This window comes from Varanus komodoensis, unplaced genomic scaffold (genome assembly GCF_004798865.1).
Source record: "Varanus komodoensis strain SLA01 unplaced genomic scaffold, ASM479886v1 scaffold5, whole genome shotgun sequence".
NCBI lineage: Eukaryota > Metazoa > Chordata > Lepidosauria > Squamata > Varanidae > Varanus > Varanus komodoensis.
The window spans coordinates 4277370-4298046 of NW_025336087.1; the positions used below are offsets into that span (position 1 = coordinate 4277370).

General features: G+C 42.6%; 1 protein-coding gene across 1 annotated transcript in view; it reads right to left on the minus strand.

Moving 5' to 3' along the window:
- Window positions 1–1589: 1589 nt before the first annotated feature.
- Window positions 1590–20677, minus strand: part of CDC20B (cell division cycle 20B) — a 31138-nt gene continuing 12050 nt past the window's right edge. Inside the window, 10 exon segments of the mRNA XM_044446114.1 lie at window positions 1590–1898; window positions 8041–8158; window positions 8815–8940; window positions 9193–9421; window positions 11507–11601; window positions 13076–13272; window positions 14970–15089; window positions 16814–17009; window positions 17722–17816; window positions 18620–18842. Coding sequence (XP_044302049.1) covers window positions 1795–1898; window positions 8041–8158; window positions 8815–8940; window positions 9193–9421; window positions 11507–11601; window positions 13076–13272; window positions 14970–15089; window positions 16814–17009; window positions 17722–17816; window positions 18620–18842 — 1503 coding nt within the window. The 3' untranslated portion in view covers window positions 1590–1794.

The window sequence follows — 20677 nt, forward strand, 5'->3', positions numbered from 1 at the left end:
ACCATTTTTATAAGACCATTTATTGTAAGCTGTCCCGGGATGTTTGTAGGGGATGGGATAGAAAAGATTTAAGAAAGAAAGAAAGAAAGAAAGAAAGAAAGAAAGAAAGAAAGAAAGAAAGACAGAATAAAAATAGGTCCCCCACCCTTAGGGAGGAGCAAAGAAATCATATGTCTAAATCTCATGAGGAAGTGATCAGACCATAACAAAGGGATAGTTGCTAATTCCCAGATCACCATCTTCCTGCTCAGTCAAAAAAATCAGGTCAAGAGTGTAACCTTTTACATGTGTTGGACCTGTCCACATGTTGAACTGGCTCCACAGCTTTCATGGCTACCATGACGTCCTGAGCTGCTCCAGATATGGCAGCCTCTGGGGGAGCCCAACACCAAATCCAATATTACTTCCATCAGCTCAGGCAGTGAAACTGTTAGGCAGAAGGGTGGGAGGTACATCAACAAAATCCCTAATCTATCTCAGTCACCCAACATCAGGTGCAAACACTCTAGAATCCATCTTCGGGTGAACAGGAAGCCTCAAGAGAGAAATCGTATTTTTACAGACTATGATGACTCTCCCTTCCTGGCCCTCTGGGCAAGGCTGGTGCTGTACAGCATACCCAGGTGGGCAGAGCTGGGTGAGCATAACAACCCCCAACTGCCCCACCCAAGCCTCTGTAATACAAGCCAGGATGCCTTTTCCTCAGTGATTAAAACAAGTATAATTGATGCTTTATTCTGGACTGACCTGGCATTTATTAGCAGTACACCAGGCCTGAGAGCAGGCTGACACAACTACCTGCTTTTGGTTGATTGGGGGAAGAACCAGAAGAGGGGACAGCAGGCAGACATCTGACCCCCACTTCTCCTTCATTGGCTAGTTGTTCCCCCACCGTCATACCCCCCCACCTGTGACCACATTGGTGGGGGTGCCCCATTGCTCCCCCAGAAATCCCACAGACATATTAAAACAATTAAAACAAGTACTGTTACAGGCACTATAGTTTAAAAAAAACCCTCACACATTAAAGTTAAAAATCAGCTCAACCTACTCATCTACTACCTCCACCCTCCCTCCCTCCCTCCCTCTCAAAAAAAGAAAAAAAGAAAAGGGGGCCTCCAGCAGGCTGCCCTTCGGCAGCCATCCAAGGGTGCCGTCCATGTGGGGCAGGCTGCTAAACAGGCCCTGGAAGAGCCCTGGAAGGCCCACCTCCGTGCCTCTGGAGCAAGGCCCCGGATCCACTCGGCCCATGCCCAGCGGCTGCCAGCAGCCAGGCTTGGGTGCACTGACCTGCTGAGGAGAAGAGTGTGAGGCAACATCATTCGCAGTGCTGCTGGTCTCTGTGGCAGGGGGCAAACGGTAGGCAGCAGTCTCGGGGCAAGCCACTAAATAGCCCGGGTGGAAGAGCCCCACAAGTCCTGCCCCCATGCCTCCAGTTCCAAACCCTAAGTTGTTGTTGTAACTTTCCACAAAGAGCAGAAACCCAGTTAGTCAAGGGAGGAATCTGCATTGCATAACCTAAGGACTGGTCTACCTTTTTTCTTCTTTTCCAGAATATTTATTTATTATTTATTTAGCTCAGAGGCTTACAACAGCCCTGAGGGGAAGGATTAAGTGGAGAGAGAATGCAACCCGAAAACTACTCTCTGTAGCCAGTGAGAAATCCCGGGTTACCTATATCAAATTATAATCTTCTGTCCCATTTTTGATTTCATAATGACTTTACTGAAGAGCCAATAGAGAGAACATTAATTGGAAGATTTTTCTTCTCAAGGTGCACCATGCTTGCTTCCATTACATCTTCATCTTCCACTCATAGGCTGCCCCATCAGCTGCCACAGTAAAGATCCTATTTCCTTCTGGACTCAGTGTCATGTGCAAAACTCTTCCTTTGTGACCTAGATTTGGAGAAGGGAAAATAGAAATACAGAATATTTTTAAAAATTGCCATGTTAAAAACATAGAAACAGAGTGAGTCAGAAGGGGCCTCCTGGGCCATCTGATCTGACCCCTGGCTCCAGCTGGCTCCATTCATGACATGGCTACCATGTGCATGTCCAGCCTATCCTTAAACACCCGCAACATTGGGGCTTCCACTACCTTTCATGGAAGCCCATTCCATACCCTAGGGGACCTAACCCTCAGGAAGTACTTCTTGGCATCCCCCCTAAATCTTGTACGCCGCTAAAAAGTCTCCTCTGAGTCTCCTCCTCTCAAGGCTGAAAAGACCCAGCTCCCTCAGGCTCTCCTCATATGGCTTACCCTGCAAACCAGCCACCAGCCCTTTGCTGCACTGATTCCAGCCTTGCTAGATCCCTTTTGTAATGAGGGGCCCAGAACTGAACACAATACTCCAGCTGTGGGCACACAAGAGTCGTATAGAGTGGCGGTAGTTCCTCTCTCGATCTAGAAGCCACAGTTCTGGCTATGCATCCAAGGGTGGCAGTCACCCTCTTAGCCACCACATCACACTGCTGGCTCATGTTTAGCCTGCAGGGTTAGGATAGAGTAGAAGAGTAGGGTAGGGGAGTAAAATATTGCCATTTGCAAAGCCAACATGTTTACTTTAAATACAACACTGGGTATTTTTAATGATATTTTGGTATTTCGTTGCATGGTTCTCTTTCTCCTGTCCTCATTAAGTTTCCAGGGCAATACAAGAGGGTTTGGTATCCTCAAGATAACACTCAATACAGGATAAGCTTGGAGCTTTTGCAATATCTATAAATACATAAGAAGAGAGTAAAAGAGGATTAATAGATTCTCTCACAATGCAGGACATTAGATCCCCAGAGAGAGGACTTGCACCACCTTGGGCTTTCTCTTTCCCTAATTGTCTCCAATAGAAAACCAATGTTTTCACACACATACATGCATGCATACCCCTCTGCCATCTCACTTCACCTTGCAAAAATGTAGCACATTCACACTCCAATGGATATTTCATTCAAACACAGAGATTCCAATGCTATGTCCTAAGCAAGTCTTCTCTACCTATTACCTCCTTCAGATGTTCCAGATGAACCCTAACTCCTATCAGTCCCTGCCAGCATAATCAGGGATGATGGGATTTGTAATCCAAAGCATATGAAGCAAGGCTGGTTGGGGATGTTTAGTGCAACCATTAGCTCTCACAAACCTCTGGGCATCTTGAGCCTTAAACCAGCTGTTTGCTTAACAAGGACTCTGAACCAGTCACCATAATGCGATGCTTGGAGCACAAAATTCTGTCTGGTGCACACACATACAGATATGTGATTTGATTTTTCATCATTTAAAGGCATTTAAAATGCTGGGGAAATATTATTATTATTATTATTATTATTATTATTATTATAACATTTCTATGCCGCCCCTTGCCGAAACCTCGGGGCGGCTTACAACATGATAAAATACATTGAAATACAATAGTACATAATAAATTACCATTAAATATAAAAATACAAAAAATACATTGATTTACAAATACAAAATTAAAATTATCAGTATAAAATAAAGATATAGGATGAGAAAGAGAAGGAAGAAGAAGTTGCCCAGGCCAGATCATATGTTTTAACAATTGAAATGATGTTTAAATAAAAAGGTCTTTACCTGGCGCCGAAAAACCAGTAACGACGGTGCCAGGCGGACCTCTTTGGGGAGTGAATTCCATAGGTTGGGCGCCACCGCAGAGAAAGCCCTCCTCCGGGTATTTACTCTCCTAATTTCTTTCATGGAGGGTTCCCGGAGAAGGGACTCTCCCGCAGATCTCAAAGGGTGGTCGGGCATATACGGACGTAAGCACTCATTCAGGTAGCCAGGACCCAAGCCGTTTAGGGCTTTGTAGGTCATAATCAACACCTTGAATTGGGCCCGGGCTTCAATGGGAAGCCAGTGAAGCTGACGGAGGACTGGAGTCATGTGAGCATAACGCCCCGTCCCCGTCAGCAACCTGGCAGCTCTATTTTGCACCAATTGAAGTGTTCGGACTGTCTTCAGGGGAAGCCCCACGTAAAGCGCGTTACAGAAGTCTAGGCGGGAAGTCACCAGCGCGTGTGTCACCGTCGCCAGGCAGTCGTACTCCAGGTAGGGGCGCAGCTGATTAATCAGCCGAAGCTGAAGGAAGGCGTTCCTCGCCACTGCTGTCACCTGAGCTTCCAAAGAAAGCTCCGGGTCGAGGAGTACTCCTAAGCTGCGGACCTTATCCCTAAGAGGGAGTGTTGCACCATTCAGGACCAGGTCAAATCCACCCTCTCCGAAACCCGATCCGCCAACCAACAGGACCTCCGTCTTGTCTGGGTTGAGTTTCAGTTTATTGGCCCTCATCCATTCCCTTATCTCGGCCAAGCACCGGTTAAGCACAGCCACTGCCTCACCTGGATTAGTGGAGAGGTAAAGCTGGGTATCATCAGCGTATTGATGATTCCGCAGCCCACACCTCCTGATGACCTCTCCCAGCGGTTTCATATAGATGTTAAATAGCAGAGGGGATAGAATGGAGCCCTGTGGTACCCCATGGCATAGCTGCCATGACGTAGAGACATGGTCCCCCAGCACTACCTTCTGGAATCGACCGTCGAGATAGGAGCGGAACCACTGCAAAGCAGTGCCTCCAACCCCCAATCCCGCAAGTCTATCCAGAAGGATACCATGGTCGATGGTATCGAAAGCCGCCGAGAGGTCCAGAAGAACCAACAGGGATGTACTCCCCCTGTCCTTCTCCCTGCACAGGTCGTCGTACAGGGCGACCAAGGCAGATTCAGTACTGTACCCGGGTCTGAAGCCGGACTGAAAAGGATCCAGATAATCAGTTTCATCCAAGAGTGCTTGGAGTTGTCCCGCCACCACTCGCTCCAGCACCTTGCCCAGAAACGGGATGTTGGCCACAGGTCTATAGTTAGTGGCCATCTCTGGATCCAGTGACGCTTTCTTCAGGACCGGTCGTATTACCGCCTCCTTTAAAGGGGCAGGCACTCGACCCTCCCTCAGAGAAGCGTTAACCACTTCCAAAATCCAGGTCCCAATCCCGTGCTTGGAGTTATTTATTAACCAAGACGGGCAAGGATCCAATAGGCAAGTGGTGGGACGTACTCTTCCAAGCACCTTGTCCACATCATTGGGCCGCAATAATTGAAATTCCTCCAATAATTTTGGACCAGACGGTGGCATTGGCGACTCCTCAGAGACCTCTGATTCATTAGTGGAGTCCAGCTCGTGACGAATCTGAGCGATTTTCTCCCTGAAATGCCTGGCAAAGTCGTCACAGCGGGCCTTTGAGGGTGGCATCGGATCTTCCTTAGGACCCAGGCGAACCAGGCCTTGCACCACTCAAAAAAGCTCCGCTGGACGGCATTGTGAGGAGGCAATGGAAGCGGAAAAAAACTTCTTTTTCGCCGCCTTCACCGCCACAGCATAGGCCCGATAATGGGCTCTCAAGTGTGTTCGGTCAGATTCATCCTGTGATTTCCTCCACCTACGCTCTAGCTGTCTCCCAACTCGCTTCATCGCCCGTAATTCAGGTGTATACCAAGGGGAAGAGCGGACTCTGCCCGGTGGGAGAGGACGCTTAGGAGCGATCGTGTCCACAGCCCTGGTCATCTCTCCGTTCCACAGTTCGACCAGAGCCTCGACAGGAGCACCAGTCTTGTCAGCCGGAAACTCCCCCAGGGCCTTCAGGAATCCATCCGGATCCATCTGGCTCCGGGGGCAGGCCCATACAATCGGGTCCGCACTCTTATAGAGGGAGAGGCCGCTCTCAAGCACAAACCTCACCAGGAGGTGATCTGACCATGATAGGGGAGTCAAACATAAGTTCTTCACCCTCAGGTCATCCTCTACCTGCCCCGTCGTGAATACCAGGTCCAGAGTGTGTCCACGTTCATGGGTCGGGCCAATGACGTGTTGAGACAGGCCCATGGCCGTCATAGAGGCCATGAAGTCCTGAGCCGCCCCGGTCAGTCCAGACTCGGCATGGAGATTGAAGTCCCCCAGGACCAACATCCTGGGGGTCCTCAACACCAGGTCCGAGACGGTCTCTGTCAGCTCAGATAGGGAGACTGCTGGGCAGAAAGGTGCACGGTACACCAATAGAATCCCCAATCTGTCTCGTTCGCCCAACACCAAGTAGAGGCACTCCAGCCCTGGTCTCAAAGGGACCGGAAGACCTGTGAGAGAGATGGAGGCTCTGTAAACCAAAATAAAAAGGTTTAGGCCTGGTGCCAAAATGAAAAAAGCATTGGTGCCAGGCCAAAACCTTTTCATTTTCACAGCATTTTAAAAGTTATTGTTTTTAATGTTGATTTGATATATTATTGTGATGCTGTGTCTTATTTATCTATGTTATCGCTGTCCTGAGACACTGTAAAAGGCAGGATACAAAATTTTAAATAAATACACACACTTAAAGCTGCTATCTCTGGGCAGAACACTTTACACAACGTTCATGTGAGTTGTTTTTTTTAATCAGATGGAAGAATACCTCAGTTAAAGTTTCAACATCCACACTGTGTTTCCAGTACTAATTTTCAGCCCACAGCTCTTTAGACTAAGACGATGGTCATATGCAAAGTTCTAGTGAGATATGGGGATGATTCTCACTTATGTGGGAAGTATTTCTTGAACTTGATTGGGTACAGCCCTTTGAGTCATGGCCTCAGAAATTACTCTCTGTCCACAAGCGCACAGAGATGAACTATCTTTCTGAGAAAGCAGCTTGCGGTTTCTTTTATTTTAACCATTTAACCTTTTTACATGGTTAACAGACTACTTGTGGAAAATGACCAATGCATCTTACCTCTCAGATAAAACAGAGAAATGTCTCTGACATATCAAGAAATTCTAGAGCCTGGTGGCACTTTAAAGACTAAGACATTTTTGTGGCCTACAGCCCATGTCATCAGATGCATGGTGAAGTGGCCTGTAGTAGCAATAAATGCTTTAGTTCTTAAGATGCCAATGACTGCTCATTTTTCTGTTTTTTGTAAGAGACTGACATGGCTACTCCTCTGGAAAGAAAATTTAGATTTCCCTTTCAAATGCAATAGTTTTGTGAAATCATTGTTCATTAGCAGTAGGAACACAAATGTGCAACACCTACACCTGGTGCAGTCCCAGAAGAACTTTAGTATTGCATCCAGCTGATTGCACCACTGGATCTCAGCTCAAAAGTGAAGATTAAAAATGGAGGGAAAAGAAACTCGAGCTTCTGACACTACAAAGCTAATAATACAATCACGATACTCTTAAAACCATGCACATATGAGTGCACTGGAATTATCAGTGTTTGAAGAGCAGAGTGCATGAAATAAGAAAAACGAATGCATTTCATCCAGCCTCCTCCATACATAAAAGAAATTGAGAGGAAATAAAATGTGTATGCTACAAATATGACAGTCAATTTAACTTGGTTTAATTGGAGGATTAAGAAATAGACAGCACAATCCTATGGCTACTAGATACATCCAGTCTACTAGTGACATCCAGCAACTGAGAATATTCCTGAGACCTTCCCATTTGCCATGAAAATTCTAGGAAAGAAAAGAAGGGCTCTCTTAAGAGAGAGAAGATGTTTAGTATGTTGGGCCTAAGCCCAGTCAATATTGGTTTGATTTAATGTTTAGGGTCCAACAACCCTTTTTTGCTCTCAGATGAGTTTAACAGACCACTTCTGGCTCAGAACAGGAGAGCAGGTTTGACATAGCTAGCCAAAGGCTCTTTTACACTTTGATCATTCACAGAACTGATGATATCTGAACTTGTTCATTTTAAGCCATTTTGGTTTTATGTCCTGCTGCAGTAGTAAATATTCTATTGTATTTTCCAGCAGTAAATATTCTATATTCCAAACTCCCAGCTTAATGGAAAGTAAATTATTAAAGTGTTTTAATCTCTGACTTAAGTGGCACTCTTTTAAAAATCATCTTCAATTCAAGCTTTACTGTAGCTGTGGCAGGAACACCACCCTGAAATTTTCAGTGCAAAGTGAAAATAGGCTCATTGATCAGATGCTGAACAAAAGTGTAACTACGTAGACAGAGTGGCTGTGGTTATCAACATGCTTACCATAAAACTCTGCTGAGTTTGAAAGCATAGGATACTTCCAGATATTTATCTTATTCCCAGGATGGTCTTGTCCTGTTACTATTTCTTTGGTGTTTGGCAACCAGAGTAGGAAGCATATCTGGAATGTATGTAAAAAGGCACATTTCATCTGTGTGGAATGCCATGTACACATTTCATCTGCTTTTGAGACTGAACTAAATTTTTGGATACTCCTTGTAGAACAGAAGTCAACTTTCCCAACTTGATGCCTTCCAGATCAGCATCCTTGACTATTGTCCTTTCTGTCTGTGACTGCTGAGAGTTGGTACTAATCCAACGTGCCTGTGGAACTAAGTATGCTGTACAGGAAAATGCATGTAAGATAGACATGGCACCTTTTCCTTTTTCTGAAGAAACAGAGTAACTGTAGAATGAGATCCAAAATCAAGTAAGTATTTTGATCATTCAACTTCTGGAACAAAATGCATAAGACCAGCAATCAGGTCAGCATTTGCCATTACAAGATCTGAATTTGTCAAGTGCATTGCAATGAAAACTGATACCTATGAGGTTGTTCCATTCCTAATATTTGTTCCACATTCATGTGACAAAGTGTTTTCTAATAACACCCACACAAAGTCACAACTCTTTCTCATCTTTCATTTCATTCAGCCAGGTTTTTAAATGACTAGCAGCTCTTTTCGTATATGAAACTAATAAGGTGAATGGACAGACTGCTGCAAAACGCAAGTTCAGAAAGCTAAAACATGCAGAGCAGACATATTAAGATTTCACCCGAGATTCTGAATTTGCAGTTTTGAGGTCATTCATGCTGATTATGTTCCAGATGTGCAAAGATCTGTCCTTCATTCCACCTCCTGTGGCAATTACTGAAGATTGCCACGGTCAGCACATAATTGCCTAAGGATAGGAAAAGTAGGGGCATCGTGGCTTTTCAAAGTTGTGCTTCTCTAGTGTTGCACAACTGCATCAGGCAACTATAAATCAGTTTAGCTTGTTCTAAAGAAATTTTCCAAGGGCAAATATGTAAATTGCTAATGTATTTCCTGTTTCATGCAAAAGGCAATTTCGAAATGCCACTTCGAGGCAACAGTAGCACAAAGTCTGACTGAATTACATGTCATAAAATGTCAGACCATATTATCATCCTACCTTTACTGCTGAGTAATGGAGTACTGAGGTCAGTGGCCTACACCATGCTGTCACACTTTGATCATTAGACCAAATATTCAGTAGACCATCACTAGAACCACAAGCCAGCAGTTTGTTGTTGGGAGACCACTGCAAACTGCAAACACTCTGTTTGCTTTGTCTAACCATCCCAGTGTGATGCTGAGCTGTCCGAACATCATGATGGTAAATGTATCCTAGCCTTGAGCCACTGTAGACAACAGGAGACAGTACTACCAAATGTGAAAGAATGTAGTATTGGTGAATGAATGAATGAGTGAGTGAGTGATTTTGAACTTTTTGAGGATTTCCTCCCCCCACCACCTTGAAAATTATTTTGCTTCACTGTTGCTTATATACAAGATACAGAAAACATAAGCATATTTCCAAGTATGCACCCAAATGTATGCTTTTTCCCACTAATTAAAGCATGGAAAATGACTTTTTAAAGAATAAGTTTTCCAAAAAGGCCAGTTTTTGCAACAGCAGTGGCAAGTTCAAGAATGTACAAGCTTATCCCCTGCAAAAATGTGATCACTTTGTAAAAAGGGTATTTTTGACATTTGTTCAAACTTCAATGAAATTCCCGTATGGCTGGGGATAGGATAGGAATATTCCTATTAATATCCAATATCAAAAGTTTACAAGCTGTCAGTACTTATCTCATATATAAGCAGCAAGAAAGGGCATTTAATATGGAGCATTTATCTGTCAACAGATAGATAAAAGCTAGTTTGCAATATTCTGTCACTCTCTCTCAAAATTACATTGTATTTTACATACACTTCAAAAATTCTTCCATCTGGGACCATCTTATTCAAGAACAAAGCCCATGTAACTGGGGGCTGCTTCAAAGGATCCAACCACATGGTGTAGAAAGTCACTAGGGGAGGAGTATTTAAATATTCTTAGGGTCATATGGATGACTAAACAGATAAACAAACTCTTTCACAGATGAGCAACTCCAAGGTTCCTTCAAAGGCCAGACTGGGAATTTCTGTGAGGTGAATTCAGTTCACAAGTCAAAGGTTCCCCCCATTAAGGCCTAGGCAGCTTATTATTATGGAATACCACCTTTATTAAGAATATAAAAGGAGCCATGCTTTTGAGAGTACTGCCTTTGAGATCCAGTGTGGCATAGTGGTGAGAGTGTTGGATCAGGACTTGGGAGATTCAGGTCCTCATCTCCATTCAGCCATGAAGCTCACTGGATGACTCTGGACCAATCACCCAGTCTAACCTAGAGCTTTTGTGAGGATAAAATGTAGAGGAGGAGAACTGTGTAAGTCACTCTGAGTTGCTTATAAGTGGGAAAAAGGTGGGATTGATGATGACAACAATGATGATGAGGCTAGAGGAGACCATGATTCCATCTAGTTCAGTATTTTGTTCATAAACTGGGCGACCAGCTGTCCATAGGAATACCACATATGAGACGTGAGTACACCTTCCCACCCAAGTTCTCTAACATATGGTCAGGACATTCTGTTCAGTGTACTGTCTCCCAGCTGCTGTTTAGGAGTACCATGGGGAAGACAGTGGGATGGAAGACTTAATGCTAGAGGGTTGTAAAGAGAAAAACAGGCAAGAGTCTTGGTAGCAACAGGAAGAGATCACCCATGAAAAATTCCAACCGAATTGGATAAGCTGAAAAAAGTACTATTTTCAGTTCACACAAATTTGTAGGTGTTAAATGTTGGCTGCATCTGAATGCACAAAGCAAAAGCAAAAACCAAGCTAGAAAATGCAACTAATGTGAAGAGTCACTGTATGAGTTCATGATAGTTGGGTTCAGATGGAAAGTAAAAACCGATCTAACACTCTTAGCAGCAAATTCTGTGATCAAGGCTACGTTATTTCAAGGCATCCAGATAATGGTCACTGCCCTGTAACTGTCCGGTTCATATGTTATGTTTCTCCAATCCACCCTGGGTCCTATGGGCTGTAAGGACTTCTTGCAGGGAATAAAACTGTGAAAGCCAAACTTGAATCCTGGAAACATTTAATATTCCAAATATTCCACACACTGGAATATCTTTAAGGAGTCCCTCAGTTCTGATTAGACCAGAAGAGACTTATGCACAGTGTACATTCCCATTAACCATGGGAAAAATTGTCACCAAATGCCACCATTACCTGCAAACAATTTTTTTTTTGTCTTGGGTGACAGACAGAATAGCATTCTCTCTTCTTCAATACAATTTAAATTCTACAGCGGCTCTTTCTACATCTGTAAAATAAGTCCTTATTTTCTACAGGCTTCCACAGAGGCAAAATAATATATTTTGTTGCTCACCTGCTAAGCATGTAACCATTCCAACTCAAGGCTCCAACTACAGACATGTGGCCAAACATATTTTGCAGCCTCTTTTGAGTTTCAATGTCCCACAACTGAACAATAAATACATAATTAAGTAACATAATTATACCCTGACCGGCACTCTTTGTCTTGTCATTTAATGTCAACTAACTTGTTTGCTCAGGTATAACATTACTAAAAGAAAATGCTAGTGTTCATTCTACTTGAATAGTAGAAAAGTTAAAATCAATACAGGACTTTATCAATATAAATTATATATACAAAATCACATCCTTTTAATCCTAGACTGTTTATGATAGATACTGATACTTGTTTACATGCTCATACAGCCACAATGTTAGCTAAAATCCTCATTTTCATTATAAGACACCACAGTGGCAAACACCATGCTCTATCAAGGAGGTCTACATGTTCAGTCAGGTATCCATTTGCTGTTTCCTTACTAAACAAAGAACTACATGCGCTGAGTTTGAGCCAGATACATTGGATCAGATCTAGAATTAGTCAGGCTTAGAAAAAATCATGCTTAGAGTAAATCCAATGAAATTGTGACCAGCTTGAATCCCACTGCCAAGGGTATATACAGTTATACATTATCATATAACCTGATTGGAAATGCAATGGGGCATGGCCATGAATTAGAATACTAAGCCCTTGTTCTTGGAAGAAGAGGCCCCTGAGTTAGCTGTTCATTTACAGAAACACTCAGTTACAAGGCTTCCACTTCATCAGGGCCCAGAGACCTGTCTCCATGTGTCCAGAGATCACATTGCTATCTTTGGACTCTGACCACTCCAGCCACAAATACACCAGCATGTCACACTCAGCCCTGTGCCATGGCACCTTGTGGCTGATAAAATAGACCAGGCTCCTTTAAGAGAGAATGCTTTAGTCAGTAGACCCCTAGGTAACGCTGTTGTCTATTTCAGCAGCAGACTGACAAGCTTGTCAGGCTACTAGCTGTCCTCTGAACTCTCCATGGTACCATCCTGTTCTAGTTCCTGCCTCCTTGGGAAGCCTCACTTGCTCAAACCACTGTTCCACAGTGGGATCCTGTAATCTATGACTCACTGGCATCCAAGACTCTGAGCCTTCACCACAAGAGGTGTAGAGCAGAACAGCTACCAACTTCAATGGACCACAACTTGCACACAGAAGCCCTTGTTTCATGGGGTACAGTGGAAGCTGCCTTATGCCAGGTCTGATTCATGATATTGTACACTGATTGGCAGCAGCTCTTCAGGGCTTCAGACAACCCTACCTGGAGACACCAGGGATTGATCCTGGGATGTTCCCCATGCAAAGTAGGTTCTCTACCACTGCAGCCTTTCCCCATATTGCAAGGCCTTTTTCTGGGAGCTGCACGCATGCAAGAACTGCATCCTGAGATGAACAAGCTGGACACAAGTACTATAGCCAGGCCAAACCATGGCCTCCAGTAAAATCAAGATTTCTTCATTTATGTTAACTCAAGGACAGGATGAGATATGGGTAGTACCATTTTGCTCTATCTAAAATGAAAAAATGCAAGTAAGTACCCAGCACCTGCATTTCTCCATCACTTGTGCCAAAAGCAAGGTGAGCATTTTCTTTCATCCATGCTACAGAAGCAATATATTTGGAGCTGGGACACACACTCATGCTTTCAACATGTTGGGGTTCCTTTCCCTTCCAAATGTGTACAGCAGATCCTAGAGCAAGAGCAATGAGGTTTTCTTTGCTCCAGTCCAATAAGTTTAGATCTGGGGAGAAAAGTATATATTTAATACATATACTAAAGGTACAAGGAATAGTTTTAACTTAAGATGTTTCTTCATATCTAAAAACACAATTCAGTCTAAAACACAATGAAATTTACAGTTTTAATGGGAAGATCCTAAACTAAGGCATAAATATATCACTTTTATAAAATAACTAGGGAAGGTCTCTTCGTTCTTATTCTTCAGGCACTTCGCAAGAAGTCAAGACTTAATGAGGAAGGCAATAATGCTCGGGTAAGTTGAGACCAAGGAGGTAGAACTAATTCCATAAAAGAAGCCATGAGTTTTCAAGAGCTGAGAAAGACTGTGAAGGACAGGGCATTTTGCAGGGCAGTGATGCACAGGGTTGCCAATAAGTTAGAGATAATTTGATGGAGCATAACAATAACAAGAAAGGTCCCACTTGGTGACTACCCTACTTGGCTTGCAAAAATAATGGAACAATGATTTATTTACTTCAAATCTCACTCTTTCTGAAGAGCTCCAAATAATTTATATAGCCCACATTTATTATTAAATTTATATGTCACCTTCCAGGACCAAGGAGCTCAGAATGGTGTCCATGGTTCTTTTCTCCTCCCTCTCTTTTATACTCACAGCAACTATGAGGCAAGCTAGGATGAGAGATCATGAGCCAAGGATACCCAAGTGCTCTTCATGACTGAGTGGGAATTTGCTGGATGTGATTTCATGCTGACAATGTTATAAACCTACTTAGTTCCAGCTGTAGAGCATTATCTGGGTCTGATCTGAATCCATCTAGTTTTGAATGCAGAGAATTCCGTTCAGGCAACAAAATGGGTTTATAGAACTTACTGGCACAAGATGTGACGACTAGATTATAGTCTAGATTATATCACTTTAAAATGAAATTGAACCAATGCATGGAGGAGGATAAATCTACCAGTGGCCACTAGTGATGACAGCAAGCCAGTATGCCTCAGTGTTTCATATGTTGGGAAACAACAAGCCTAGGCAGGAGCTTTATAGTGGTTGGCCACAGTATTTTGGATTATGTCAGAATGGAGTGGCATGGGGGTGGACATTGGCTCTCAGAGCATGCAGAGTTGCCCACCCTTGGATTAGATGGGCCAACAGACTGAGTCCAGAAAATTCCAGAAGACGCTTTTATCACATTCTCTGTCAGAAATTTACTCCAAAATAGTAATTATCCAAAAAATCCCAACCTGGGTTCTAGTCCCCAGTCAGCCATGAAGCTCACTGGGTGACTTTGGGCCTGTCCCTGTTTCTCAGCCTAAGCTACCTCACAGGGTTGTTGTGAGGATAAAATGTAGAGGAAGAGAACTTTGGAAGCCACTTTGGGTTCCTTGCACAATGCAAAAATGAGGGATATAGCAGCTATGAATAATATTGATAGATAATGATAACTATGTTCCCATTTCTCTAGCCCACCTGTTCCCAGTACAAAAATCTCAAAATAAAATATGCATATTAAGTATTGTAATGATTCATTCCAGTCACAGAATATGAAGCTCCTAATGTAGTTATCTTTTGTCAACAGAGTATGAAGAATTCATTACCATGCTAGACAGACAGGCAAAAAAGCAGAAAGAGGTGTGAGCTCCATTTGAATTCTTTCCTGTTGAAAGCTATGCGGTTTAAAAAGTTTGCACCTAACTAACAAATGTAATGTTTTATGAGAGTAAATACAAACTTACAGTAGTCATTGCATAAACCTGTAATGTGGAACCTAATTTGTGTCTCCAGGTGTGGAAAGCCACTAGCATGAGCGGAAATGCCCTGGGCATCACATTCCACCTTGCATCCATCCTCACATCCTGTGGGTGGAAGTTCACTGTTTAACTACTCATTCATTAAAGCTGCACAGAAGACATTATATTCTCCTAGAGTGCAATCCTTTGCATGTTTAGACAAAAAAAGCCGTACAACTCCCAGCAGCTCCCTTAAGGCAGCCTCCAGTATGTTGGGTGGGATAAAATTTTATTTAATAAATAATAGTAACAACAACTGGAAAGATCCAAGAGAAGGCTATGCTCAGCAGAGCCAGCTCAGTTCATAATCATATCTGAAATGTAAAACCATGCATAAGCATATACAAAAGGTAATCCAGCTACTCTTGAATGAGCATCCTGTGCTTCTAAGCCAATGGCTGTTCCATTCACTAGAAGGGGAGCATTCCTAGACAACAAAGGCTGGAGACCTTCTAGTACAGCATTTCATGAACTTTAACAAGATGCTTAAAGGAGAAGCTGGCAAAACCCATGTACATGCAGGTTCTTTGTGCATCTGCTTGCATAAGAGAACAGGAACATAAGAATATAGGAAGAAATCTCACCAGGGACCATCAGATATCATTTATTTTATTTATTTATTATTAAAACATTTTCATTCCCCTTATCACTACTTATGCCAAAGTATATATTATAATTCAAAGATATTAAGGCACTGATTTTGAAATTCACTGAATTTTGAACTTCAGTATACTTTTTATTTTCATTCCTTTAATCACTAAGCATTCTTCAGGAAGGAAATCTATCCGTTAGGTTGTACATCATTGGCACTGAAGTTTTTGAAAGTTTGCTTCTTGTTGCAAATGCTTTCTGTATTTGTCAAACTGTCTCATTTTTTGAGACATTTCTTGAGATGCTCAGTAACCTCAGAAACCCCAAGTGAAGCAATAAACTCCTTTGCTAAACAGATGCTGCTCTTGGTTTAAGTTCCCATCAAAGAGACCCCTTAAAAGCAAAACCTCCGGAAATAGCTTCCCACATGACATCTATCTCTGTGATCACATTTTTATCTCTGATGTATGCAGACTGTGAAGTCTGTGTGCATTACGAAAAAGACCACGACTAACTGAAAAAGAAGGTGGGAGGAAGGAGCACAGCCAGCCTTGAGATGGCTCTTGGCTGGTACTTTGCGGTTATGATCCTGATTAAGATCCCACAGAGCCTGGTTACAATACCACTGCTTAGTTTGAAGAAGCAATTGTGTGGAATACCTTCATCCACCTGGTGCTTTCCAGATGTGTTGGACTATAACTCCCATCATCCCTAACCATTCGGAAAAACTGGTGTAAAGTATTGAAGGGCTTCTCTGCCTGGGCCATTTATTGTGCATACAAAATTCTTAACTCATAGTATTTTGTGGGTGTTTGATACAGCATTGTTATCCTCCAGGGTCTCTCCTGTGCTTTGCAGTCATTTCCACAGCTTCTTTTTTAAATACAAGAAGGCTTGCATTATTTGGAAATTTTGTCATGAGGAGCTAGTACCTTTGTGCATTTCAGCTGTATTGCTAGTACACCTTATAGGTGTACCATAGAACACGAAGACAGACAGACCAAAAAACCCTCAGAAAAAAGCACATGTAAAAGATCCAATTTTAATCCTGCAAAGAATTTGGAAGCTTTGATAAAGTGGTGATCAAAAGCCTTATAAGGAGAAGCCCATTGCCTCACCCTTTTTGTAGAGCTGATGTGGTTCAGCCCTTTCCACAGACTGCATGCACATCACTAACCTTAACTAGATCTAGACCATACCTTTCCAAAGGCATGCTTGTTTTTCACAGATCTTGCTGCTTCCTTTTTCAGAACAGCAATGCCCATTGCCTCCAGTTACTAGCCTCTGATGAAGCCATTTCTGTAACAGGATATGAAGAAGTATAACAGACAGAAAGATCAAAAGAAAATGGAAGCCATCTCTTCTGTGTATACAGTGGAAAGCTTCATAGCTGTGTGGCAGTGCATATCAGTGCCATGGCAGGCTGGATCTCATATCTCCATTCAAAAGAATTCCACAACAGATGATGACAGACAAACATACATGAACACCTAGGAAACCACTATCTGCAGAACAGACCAATCATTCTCAACTTGGAGCTTTCCAGAGATTCTAGGCTACAACTCCCACTATCCCCATCCATCACAGTCATGCTGGCTGGGGTGATGAGAATTGTAGTCCAACAAGTCTGGAATGACCAGCTTGGAAAATGCTCGAACATATGATGATGAGCCAGACAGACCAATGGATAAGGCTGTTTCTTATGGCGCTTCCATAAGATATCAGATGCCATAGTGCTTTGGTGCACTGATTCATAGTTGATTGTTCAGAAGCCTTGCATAGACATGGAGGAAAGAGAAACCAAATCTGCACTCAAATCAGTACTAGTTACACAGATCAGCAGAGCTGGCACAGGGGAGGGAGATTGTCCTCGCATCTAAACTGCAACTCACTGCAAGACCCACACAACAGGAAGTACCTCTTTAAACGTACACTTTTGAAATTTTAAAGGGATGCATTTTCCAGCTGTTTTCCTAACAGCAACAACTGAAAGGCCTTTTTGTAAATTTCCACTGTGAATATTTCTTTGAGAAGTGACTTAGAATCCATTCATATGAAAGCTACCTGAAAACAGAAGTAATGATATCAGGAATATTTTGTTACATACCTGTTTCTGTGTTTTACTGTTTTCACACAATTTAGTGGTATTAGTAAATGTTATCAATGCATTGCTGGGGGCTTCAAGAAGTATGTCAGAAGACACTAAAAAACATGAATATATGACACAGTCATACCATAACAGTATAACTAAATGGTAAATCTTCCTAAATATTTTTGTTTATATAATAAATAAAACATCCAGTGTGGCATAGTGGAATCTGGAGAAGTGGATGAAAAAAAAAAAAAAACCAGTCAAAGTGGGAAGCAAAATGGCTGCATTTATTCTTCATGATTCTGAAGTTTCCAAGAGGCAAAAAACCTTAGCATAAAGATCTGGCAAGCCTGGAGCCCATGCTGTTTGATATGCATTGAAGTATTCATATAATTCTCACTGTAACCAAATGCATGCCCAAATCACAGCTGAACCCACATGTATCATTTACTAGACCAACTTTCTATGGCTCTGTGGTTCTACTTAAGAGTATTTCCTGTTCTTTACAGATTTAGTACACATGCCCTACATGCTACTTTGGCTTGTTTCTGTCATGTCAGTAAATAAAGGAGTAAAGGACTTCTGGGTATAAATTAATTAAAGAAGCCCTTCTAATAATGTTTCAGACATGGTTGTACCAAGTTTCAAAACATGGTCCAGGGATGCGTGGGGTATGTACTTTCAGAATGGGGAAGAACCTGTGCAAAAGTCTAGAAACCACCAAATGACTGGTGGCTGGGGGAAAGGGGGTAGGGCAGGGCCATCTGGGCACCTCTAGAGGGTCAGACAGGACCCTTGAGAGCCAAACCTGGTCCACAGACTTGAGGTTTTGTACCTCTGTTCTAGAATTATGGAGTGAGATTTAAGCAGAATAACTTCACTTTCCAAGCATTGCCCACCATTCTGCACTAACCTGGAAGTGTTGTGATCTTCTCAACTGTCCCTGTCAGGTCAGACCCATCATTCGAGGTGGAAAGTTCCATTGGAGGACATTCTGCAAAAGTTTGCTCTGCTTGGTTTCTGGCATACACCTGCTGCCATCTTGTGGAAATTGGACTACTAGCAACGGGAAATTGATCTGACGGCTTCTTCACAATGCAACTTTCAAAATGTGAATATGAAATCTTGCCTGGAGTCTGTTTTGAACAAAACAACAATAAAAGCCTTTCATGTTACATTTCAGAGTTGAAAATTTCTTAAGCTTATTACTGCTATAAATTACCAAATGAAGTTTGTGTGGTCAAATACAGCTTTAATAACACTATTAGAATAATAATACTGGATTGGATCCAGATTAAATCTGCAGTTCTATACACACTTGCTTTAAAGTGAGATGAGTTGACTTCAGTGGGACTACTTATAAGTAGACAGGTACAGGACTGCATTTTAAGTTAGTTGCTCTTAAGCCCCATTGAAATCAGTGTGCAATTTCTCTGGATTTGTCCCATTAATTTCACTGACAATGGAGTGCAATTAACCTCATCTGGGGATCCAACTGTAAGCAAGTATTATCTCCCATACTGCAGACTGAGCAGCCTTAAGGTCACCCAGTAACAAGGCTGAGCAGATATGTGAATTCTGACTCGGCTATTTTATACTACCTTTACAGAGGTAGATGTCCAGAAAGGATCTGAAGGTTGACCTACAGTACAGATGGGCGGCCCATGTGCCATAGGCTGCTACAGATGACCAACAGTAGCCACTACTTCTCCCACCACTGTTGCCGCAATTTTCCATGGGAAGATGGAATCTGGGGAGAGGGTGATCCCAGCTTGCCTTCTGCACCAGCACAATTGTGCTCCCAACATTTAGTCAAAGAGCTACGTGGAAAGCTGTCAAGATTGTGACTTGTTTAAGAGCTCACTGAAGCTGTCACTGAGTGTAATTTGATTGGAAAAAGGAAGTATCGGATTGCAAAAGCATTGTTATTCATTGCATTAAGATTTCTTCATTTTTTGGCATTTTATTTGCTATTTTGTATTAAATGCCATCTATCTTGAGTGCCATTTCTCTTGGTAGAATGGAGGAGCTATCAGTCAAATAAATAATGTTGTCAATAAAATTGGTGTTTTGTTTTTTGTAAGGGATGAAATTTAAATTGGAAATTTAAGTCATACCTGTGAAGTGCCTCCCCTTCTCCCATAGCTCATCAGCATGGGCAAGGGGAGCATGAACTTGTCTCTCTGTGCAAAAGGGGACATTTAAACCTGTTAATCTTTGCCCATTCAATTGCAGGGAGAAGGGGATGAGTAAGAGACTCTGTTCAAACATGATAACCCACACACAAGGGTTGAAAGTGAGTTGTTGTTAAATCATAGGTTGTTTTGAAAACATGGATTTTTATGGTGTCTGAACCAAGCTGAGATAACAAACCATGGTGAATATCCCATAGTTCAAAAACCAACAACAAACCATGTGTTCTTTTCCTGGGATGTTCACAGTTAACAAGCCATGGCTTGTTAGCACAGCTGGGTTCAGAAAACATAATCAACCATGGTTCAGCAATAACCCACACTGAACTCCTGAGTGTTTATTTGTTTCTATGTGTTTCTATGTTACTATTAGGCTGAATGTCCACATGGTGGGCATGTCGTGAGTGGAGCCGGCTGGTGCCGGAGGTCAGACTAGATGGCCCGGGAGACCCCTTCTGACTCACTCTGTTTCTATGTTATTGTGTTGTCGAAACCCAGCCTGTGTGCTGATTGTGTTTTGGGGAATGAAAGGAAAGGCTGTGTGGAAGTGCACTTCCTTGAGTTTGCTGGTATGATACATGATCCACTTCTCATTTCTGAATGCATCAATTGTGGAGAAAAAGATTCCCCAACTCCTGACCTACTGTGGGGCACAATCCTCCACAGCCCTCTCATTTGGATTGGAGGTGTCTGCCCCATATTACCACTCGTAACCGATTAAAGAACAAAGCAGGGAGTAAAAATGAACAATCAGTTCTTTCAATGGAGGATGTGAACAC